The sequence below is a fragment of the Dama dama genome, chromosome 1 (assembly GCF_033118175.1).
Source record: "Dama dama isolate Ldn47 chromosome 1, ASM3311817v1, whole genome shotgun sequence".
In the NCBI taxonomy this organism is placed as follows: domain Eukaryota; kingdom Metazoa; phylum Chordata; class Mammalia; order Artiodactyla; family Cervidae; genus Dama; species Dama dama.
Genome location: NC_083681.1, coordinates 44,753,728 through 44,763,301, shown reverse-complemented (window position 1 = coordinate 44,763,301; position 9,574 = coordinate 44,753,728). Strand labels below are relative to the sequence as shown.

The window sequence follows — 9,574 nt, the reverse complement described above, 5'->3', positions numbered from 1 at the left end:
TCACTGCAGAAAGTAAAATCTCATCTATTTTTTGGTCTCTTGAAGCTCTACCCTATTACAGCGAGCCTTTGGATAAGTTTGAAGAATTACAATGATTTGAAAAGTAATTCTGCCATAACCATTAAAATTTATAAGCACATATACTCTACATCCATCAGACTCACTTTGAGGAATCTGTCATAGAGAAATAAAATAGCAGTACATATGAGCATATGGAAAGAGAGAGAAAGTGTAAGTGTTAGTCGCTCAGTCATGTCCGACTCTTTGGGACCCCATGGACTATAGTTTGACAGACTCCTCTGTCCCTGGGATTTCCCAGGCAAGAACACTGGATGGATTGCCACTCCTTTCTCCAGGGGATGTTCCTGACCCAGGGATCAAACCCAGGTCTCCTCTATTGCAGGCAGATTCAATACTGTCTGAGCCGCCAGGGAAAACCATGAACATATGGAACGAGATGTTTATTGAGCCTTCATCTTAATAACAATAATCCAGTAATATCTTGGATATTTATAATAGAGAAACAGATAAACTGTTGTATTACATGTTATCAAAACATATTATCAATGAAAACTCAATGACAACAATCAAAAGAGAGAAATTCCTAATGTATTGTCAAACTCGAAAAACTAAGCAAATTATATATGTTCATGCTGAGAAATGCAGAATGTTTGGTCACTTGTTAAATTTAGTTAGAGTTCCGTTGAGCAGCGACCAAAAACCCCAAGCCTTCTCAGCACAGTCAGAATGTATGTAAGTCCATTCTTCTTCTCCATAATTTCATCAAAGCTCTTTTCATCTCATTGTTTCGCAAGCTATAAATCAGTGGATTCAGCAGAGGTGTGAGCAACGTGTAAGCCAAGGACATCAGCTTCTTGGTTTCTGGGGAGTAGCCGGATTTGGGTTGTAAGTAAGTCATACTGGCTGTGCCATAGAAGAGGGTAACAGATGTAAGATGGGAGGCACAGGTGGCAAAGGCCTTTTGCCTCCCAGTGGTTGATGGCATCTTCAGGATGGCAAAGAGAATTCTAATGTAAGACAAGAGTATCAACACGAAAGGAACCATGATAATTAAAATGGTGCCAGTGAATGCATAGATCTCAAACAAAAAGGTGTTTGCACACACAAGCTCTAACACTGGGGGAGTCTCACAGAAGAGATGATTAATTTCATTGGGGCCACAAAAGGGAAAACTAAAAACCCATGAGGTCTGTGCAGTAGCCACCATGATCCATGAGACCCATGAGAACATTACTAATTTCAAGAAAACCCTTTTGTTCATAGTCACTGGGTAGCTCAGAGGATGGCAGATTGCAGCAAATCGGTCATAAGCCATTGCTCCCAGGAGAAAATATTCGGTCCCCCCAAAAAGAATAATGAAATACATCTGTGCAAAACAGCCTGCAAAAGTGATCCTAGTGTTTTCACTGGAGAGGACCACCAGCATTTCAGGCATGATGACTGCACTGAAACCCACTTCCACCACAGACAGGTTCAGGAGAAACAGATACATGGGAACGTGGAGGCTCTGTTCCAGGGAGATGACGACTATAATGATGGCATTTCCCAGCAGAGTCACCAGATAATCAACCAAGAACACTCCAAAAAGCTGCGCTTGGAGTTGAGGAAAATTAGAAAAGCCCAAGAGGATGAAGTCAAACACAGAGCTTTCATTTTCCCTTTTCATTTCAGTAGAGAAGTGTGTATTGTTTTTATGGACCATGTATGTAAATTATAAAGTAAAAATCCAAAGCTGAGAGTTCGAGTATGATATTCTTGACAGACGATACAATGATGAGTTCATTCTGGCAAATCAAGTTGGCAATTTTGAGAACGGCTAATATACTGGAATAGGGACTCTTCCAAATACAAATAAAGAAGTGAAGCATTTTGGCTCATAAATCTTGTTTCAAAAGTAGAAAATAACAACAGATGTTCACTAGAAATTTTTTGCTAGGTGGAAAATTAATCTTTTCCTTAAAATATACACAGACATTATATTATTTAGAATCTATTGTCTATGATAATACATTGATGTGTGCATCTTTGGTCTTTTCAATTTCATGTTTATATATGAACTTTTAAATTAAATATTTCAAATAAATAGCAAAAAAATCTGGAAAAATATTAAATTAGTAATTCAAAATTAAAACAAAATTTTGGTGAATATTTACTATAAATGCCAAGGTTCAAAATTAATTTATAATAACTTTCTTTAAAAAAAATATATACAAATAATATACCCCAACAAATACAGAAACACTTAAAAGAGGTTGGATTTAAATGCACTTATCTCAGATAAACCTAAGTAAATTGTTTCAAGCACTCCAGTTTCTAGTCAGAGTAGATCTGACTAAGTATACTGAAATTTGCCTGAATGATAAACTTTAGAGGTCCATTCTCCATGGCCTATCCTTATGACCACTGAAGTGACTTTCAAGGATATTAAAAAAATACCATTTTTTGTCATTCTGATCCTGTGGTTTAAACAACCACTCTCTCTTTCAATCTCTCTCTTTCTCTCATTTCCCCACTACTCTCTACCCCATCATTCACTGACTCCCATCACCCTAGTTTCTTTTCTGCCATAACACTCATCACCAACTGAAATACCACATACTTATTAGAGTTTCATGCTTATTATTTAACTCCCCCTTCTGGGATATAAGCTCCAGGACCACAGGAACTTTGCTCTGTTGTTCACTGTATTCTCAGTGCTGGAATAGATACTAAATGATATAATAGATAATAAACCAATATTTGCTGAATAGATGTAATAATAAATACTAAAATTAGGAAAACCCATGGAATGGGTTTTCTGCCCTTAAGGAATGTAGTATCTAAAGGAAAAATAAATCAAATTCAAAACGAGAGCCCCAGAATTAATCCATGGCTTTTGTAGAAGTTTGAGGCTTCTTGTGGGATTGGAACTACCACTAGATTGGAGGAATGAGTCCAGACTCTGCCAGTACCTCCAAGATGAGTCCTTGCTTCTCCCTGCACTCAGGTTCCCTCTGTGGTTGGGAGCAGACAAATAACCCAAGACATCTCTTCCGGTTCTGACATGAGTGTTGCTCTGATTAGTTCTTGGAAAACTGCAGCCCTCAAAGCTTCCCCTCCATGCAGATGACACACAAGCTGAAGGAAGACTGGAATCTGGTGCATGAGCTTGTAGGAGGTACACGTGCTGTCTCAGTCCTATGGGCGAGCCAGCCCCAGGCAGAGCTGACCATCCTCCTCCCAATCTTCCTGAGCCCCTCTCTGGGCAGAGCACCTCATTCTCCCCTGATTTCCCCTCCAGTCATCCAGACCAACTCTCCCCTGCCTCTAGTATCCTCCTCACTTTTGGACGCTTTGATCTTCAAAATCTGGAGTCCCTCTGGGCTCAGCAAGTTCATCCCTACTTTCACTGCTCCAGTTCACTGTCTCTTTTCCTCTCCTTTCAACATCCCTCCCATCGTTAAATGGTTTCCAAACTGGCTTCTCCAGGTTTTGTAACTTCTCCTCCAATCACCCCTCATACCCCTGCCAAAATAATATCATCCTCCCTCCCCAAACCTTCAGAGTCTCTTTCTGTCAGTAAAATAAAATGCCTTTTCTCAGCCTGTCATTTAAGGGAAACCAGAGTCAGGACAAGTACTCTAGAAATTTAAAGAGGGAAATACTACTTCTGAATGGAAAAGGAGAGTGAACAACCATAAGCAGAGGATGTCATAGTAAAAGGGCCATAAAATGCAAGGAGGAAGGCTGGCTTGCTGAAATCATAGATATTTATTCAATGACATCTTAGTACTAGAATTGGCCTTTGGAGGGTGCTTTGAAAACTAGCAGAATTTCACTGCAGGACATGAGGAAGCCAGGACAGAAAAATAGGCAAGCCAAAGATATGTAATGTTATCTTGAGCTCAGATCATAAGGGCAATAGAAGAGAATAAAAGGCAAGGTGATTTACTGAATTTAGCTATAGTGATAAATTAAAATCAAATGTTTATATCAACTTTAATAATTATATTTTGGATATCAAAAAACTCCCCAAATTAGTAAACTCTACAGGAAAAATAAACTTTTTAAGTATCATTTCTAGTAGGCAAAATTATATATTAGACTCCAGGTGTGTAAAACCAAATGAGTTTTAAAAATAAGAAAATTTAGAGTATATTAAAAATATACAAACTCCTGGGGCTGGTAAAGTTAGAAACAAATTTAAATGTGCTGCCTTCATTTAAAAAAAAAAACAAACTAAACCTGAATGGTCCATCTTTTCCTTTTAATATAAACTAAAATGATGGCCTAATTCACTGACATGTTCCTCTGACTCGTGTTAACTTTCTGTAAACGACCTTGGGTAAATCACTTCCTCCTCTGGATTTCATCTTTCTCTATGACTAGCCTTATTTATGACCATCTGCCACTCCAGCTACAAACCTCTATGAACTGATGATTAGTGCAAACAATCATCAGTTAGAGCTCTAATTATTGCCCAAACTTATATGTGAATATGAAAGGTGGTGTAGTAGGCATTCTTACCTGAGCACTGATAGACATCTCCAATTATCGTCGAGAAAAACTGTAAATAGTAAACCCACTGACAGGTACATAAGTAGACTCTTCAATTCCTAACCTAATGATTGCCTCAATTTTCATCTCATTTAAACTTATATTTCACTTCTTTAGTTGAGAAATGCTCCCATAAACACAACTCAGTGATTCAATGCACTGATTTTATATTATATGGCCAAAAAATTACCCTAGGAGAATCTTTCTCTAAAGAACTTACTCTACTTTATATAGACTTGCCCATAAGACTATCCCATATGGACCTAAGAAAATTCAGTTGCACAAACTTGGAGCAACATTCTCAGTTTCTACGGGGAATAAACACCTCTTCACTCAAGAGGCTCAATTTCACTATGACCTCCCCAATTAAATTCTCTAGTAATGGGAAACACATTAAGTTGATTGAGGTTACTTTGTAGAAAGCCTGGATGTCCTTACCAATATGTTTGATATTTTCTAGTACAGATATGGTAATACTGAAATTTTAATGGAGAAAAAGTCATTCAGATGATTTTATAATTGGGGCTTTTTAACTTGAAATCAAAATAGCTGGACTAGTTTTATGACTGAGCAAATAAGTAACTTCTCTGCCTCTATTACATTTCTGCTACAATAATGTTACTAATTTCACAAGGTATGTGTTAGAACCAGTGTTCAGTCTATGCTGAAATGAACACCCAAATTATCATGTTGTACACCTTAAATTTTCACACTGTTATATGTCAAATGTATTTCAACAACAACAACATAAAACCTCCCAGTAAAAAATAAATAAATAAAATTGTCATCATTACTGCTGCTATAAATTGAAAATTGTCATTACATTTATATTATGCTTATATTTTATACAATATTTATGTATATTATATGTACAATATATTAACAATTAATATACACTATACTATATTCAATATTTACTATATTTTATAAATATGCCTATTTATATCTTAAATATACTCTTTAATATATTATTCATATATATTTGTATAATAAATTTATTATTATATTTATATGTATATAGTAGTAGCAGTTCCAAGTCTTATCATCTCTCTAAAGTGTTATTGTTATATGGTTTTAATTTTATAATTTTTATGAATTTATAATTATTATTTTATAATACTACATATTTTAAAAACTGATGCTCAGAAAAGATAAGTAATTTAACAAAAACATACATACATGTAGAAAGTGTCAGATCCAACATTTGGAACTAAGTCTTTTTAGCTTTCACTGAGTGTCCAGTAAATCACTCTGATTTTCACATCAGTGATATTTTATGTATATTCAACTAGCAACAGTGAGAACAAGTAATTTATATTTATCATTTCTAGGCCATGAGAAATGTTCTACTATCTTTGGTTGAGTTGACTGATTGGAAAAGACCCTGATGCTGGGAGGGATTGGGGGCAGGAGGAGAAGGGGACGACAGAGGATGAGATGGCTGGATGGCGTCACCGACTCGATGGACATGAGTTTGGGTAAACTCCGGGAGTTGGTGACGGACAGGGAGGCCTGGGGTGCTGCGATTCATGGGGCAGCAAAGAGTCGGACACAACTGAGTGACTGAACTGAACTGAACTGATCTTTGGTATGGTTTTGACATGCTTATGACACCAATATAAGTTTTTTTGTTACATTTGATTTTGTCACAGGTAAAATTCCTGCTGAGGCATCATTTCTACCTGGGGAAGCCCTGATATATCTCTGTTTTATTGTCTCTCTCCACAGAGTGGTCTGGAAAAGACACACTAAAAGCAGGAAGCAGGAAGAGCTGGGCAACCTTTCTCCCTAAGAACCCGCCGCCTCAGATTCTGCCAGTCACTTCCCACACGGTAACCATGTCCCAGATGTCACTGGACAGTACAGGCTATTGTCAAGTGTAGCACACCAACCCAATCTCAAAGCTGTGTGGATTTACTTACATAAATTCAGTCTTTTCCTAGCAGTTCAGTTCAGTTCAGTTCACTCAGTCATGCCCAGCTCTTTGCAGCCCCATGGACTGCAGCACGCCAGGCCTCCCTGTCCATCAACAACTCGCAGGGTTTACCAAAACTCATGTTCATTGAGTCAGTGATGCCATCCAACCATCTCATCCTGTCGTCCCCTTCTCCTACCGCCTTCAATCTCTCCCAGCATCAGGGGCCTTTCCAATCAGTCAGTTCTTCGCATCAGGTGGCCAAAGTATTGGAGTTTCAGCTTCAACATAGTCCTTCCAATGAACACCCAGGACTGATCTCCTTTAGGATGGACTGGTTGGATCTCCTTGCAGTCCAAGGGATTCTCAAGGGTCTTCTCCAACACCACAGTACAAAAACATGAATTCTTCGGTGCTCAGCTTTCTTTCTAGCCCAACTCTCACATCCATACATGACTACTGGAAAAACCATAGCCTTGACTAGATGGACCTTTGTTGGCAAAGTAATGTCTCTGTTTTTTTAATATGCTATCTAGGTTGGTTATAACTTTCCTTCCAAGGAGTAAGCGTCTTTTAATTTCATGGCGGCAGTCACCATCTGCAGTGATTTTGGAGCCCCCAAAATAAAGTGTCTCACTGTTTCCACTGTTTCCCCATCTATTTCCCATGAAGTGATGGGACCAGATGCCATAATCTTAGTTTTCTGAATGTTAAGCTTTAAGCCAACTTTTTCACTCTCCTCTTTCACTTTTATCAAGAGGCTCTCTACTTCCTCTTCACTTTCTGCCATAAGGGTGGTGTCATCTGCATATCTGAGGTTATTTATATTTCTCCCAGCAGTCTTGATTCCAGCTTGAGCTTCTTCCAGCCCAGCATTTCTCATGATGTACTCTGCATAGAATTTAAATAAGCAGGGTGACGTACTCCTTTTCCTATTTGGAACCAGTCTGTTGTTCCATGTCCAGTTCTAACTGTTGCTTCCTGACCTGCATACAGATTTCTCAAGAGGCAGGTCGGGTGGTCTGGTATTCTCATCTCTTTCAGAATTTTCCACAGTTTATTGTGAGCCACACAGTCAAAGGCTTTGGCATAGTCAATACAGCAGAAATAGATGTTTTTCTGGAATTCTCTTGCTTTTTTGATGATCCAGCAGATGTTGGCAATTTGATCTCTGGTTCCTCTGCCTTTTCTAAAACCAGCTTGAACATCTGGAAGTTCACGGTTCACATATTGCTGAAGCCTGGCTTGGAGAATTTTGAGCATTACTTGACTAGTGTGTGAGATGAGTGCAATTGTGCAGTAGTTTGAGCATTCTTTGGCATTGCCTTTCTTTGAGATTGGAATGAAAACTGAACTTTTCCAGTCCTGTGGCCACTGCTGGGTTCTCCAAATTTGCTGGCATATTGAGTGCAGCACTTTCACAGCATCATCTTTCAGGATTTGAAATAGCTCAACTAGAATTCCATCACCTCCACTAGCTTTGTTCGTAGTGATGCTTCCTAAGGTCCACTTGACTTCAATTTCCAGGATGTCTGGCTCTAGGTGAGTGATCACACCATCATGATTATCTGAGTCATGAAGATCTTTTTTGTATAGTTCTTCTGTGTATTCTGATAGACACAGTGCCTGATAAACTATGGATGGAGGTTCGTGACATTGTACAGGAGACAGGGATCAAGACCATCCCCAAGAAAAAGAAATGCAAAAAGGCAAAATGGTTGTCTGAGGAGGCCTTACAAATAGCTGTGAAAAGAAGAGAAGCAAAAAGCAAAGGAGAAAATGAAACATACTCCCATGTGAATGCAGAGTTTCAAAGAATAGCAAGGAGAGATAAGAAAGCCTTCCTCAGTGATCGATGCAAAGAAAGAGAGGAAAACAACAGAATGGGAAAGACTAGAGATCGCTTCCAGAAAATTAGAGATACCAAGGGAACATTTCATGCAAAGATGGGTACAGTAAAGGACAGAAATGGTATGGACCTAACAGAAGCAGAAGATATTAAGAAGAGGTCAAGAATATACAGAAGAACTGTACAAAAAAGATCTTCACGACCCAGATAATCACGATGGTGTGATCACTCACCTAGAACCAGACATCCTGGAATGTGAAGTCAACTGGGCCTTACAAAGCATCACTAAGAACAAAGCTAGTGGAGGTGATGGAATTCCAGTTGAGCTATTTCAAATCCTGAAAGATGATGCTGTGAAAGTGCTGCACTCAATATGCCAGCAAATTTGGAGAACCCAGCAGTGGCCACAGGACTGGAAAAGTTCAGTTTTCATTCCAATCTCAAAGAAAGGCAATGCCAAAGAATGCTCAAACTACTGCACAATTGCACTCATCTCACACACTAGTCAAGTAATGCTCAAAATTCTCCAAGCCAGGCTTCAGCAATATGTGAACCGTGAACTTCCAGATGTTCAAGCTGGTTTTAGAAAAGGCAGAGGAACCAGAGATCAAATTGCCAACATCTGCTGGATCATCAAAAAAGCAAGAGAATTCCAGAAAAACATCTATTTCTGCTGTATTGACTATGCCAAAGCCTTTGACTGTGTGGCTCACAATAAACTGTGGAAAATTCTGAAAGAGATGAGAATACCAGACCACCCGACCTGCCTCTTGAGAAATCTGTATGCAGGTCAGGAAGCAACAGTTAGAACTGGACATGGAACAACAGACTGGTTCCAAATAGGAAAAGGAGTACGTCAAGGCTGTATATTGTCACCCTGCTTATTTAAATTCTATGCAGAGTACACCATGAGAAAAGCTGGGCTGAAAGAAGCACAAGCTGGAATCAAGATTGCTGGGAGAAATATAAATAACCTCAGATATGCAGATGACACCACCCTTATGGCAGAAAGTGAAGAGGAAGTAGAGAGCCTCTTGATAAAAGTGAAAGAGGAGAGTGAAAAAGTTGGCTTAACGCTTAACATTCAGAAAACTAAGATCATGGCATCTGGTCCCATCACCTCATGGGAAATAGATGGGGAAGCAGTGGAAACAGTGTGACACTTTATTTTGGGGGCTCCAAAATCACTGCAGATGGTGACTGCCGCCATGAAATTAAAAGACGCTTACTCCTTGGAAGGAAAGTTATAACCA

The 9,574-nt window shown here is 38.8% G+C and overlaps 1 protein-coding gene across 1 annotated transcript; it reads right to left on the bottom strand.

Moving 5' to 3' along the window:
* Positions 1-742: 742 nt before the first annotated feature.
* On the bottom strand, positions 743-1,687 carry LOC133048958 (olfactory receptor 10A3-like). Its single transcript, XM_061132972.1, has one exon. It carries the CDS (start codon positions 1,685-1,687, stop codon positions 743-745), a length of 945 nt encoding a protein of 314 aa, XP_060988955.1.
* Between the last annotated feature and the right edge of the window lie 7,887 nt (positions 1,688-9,574).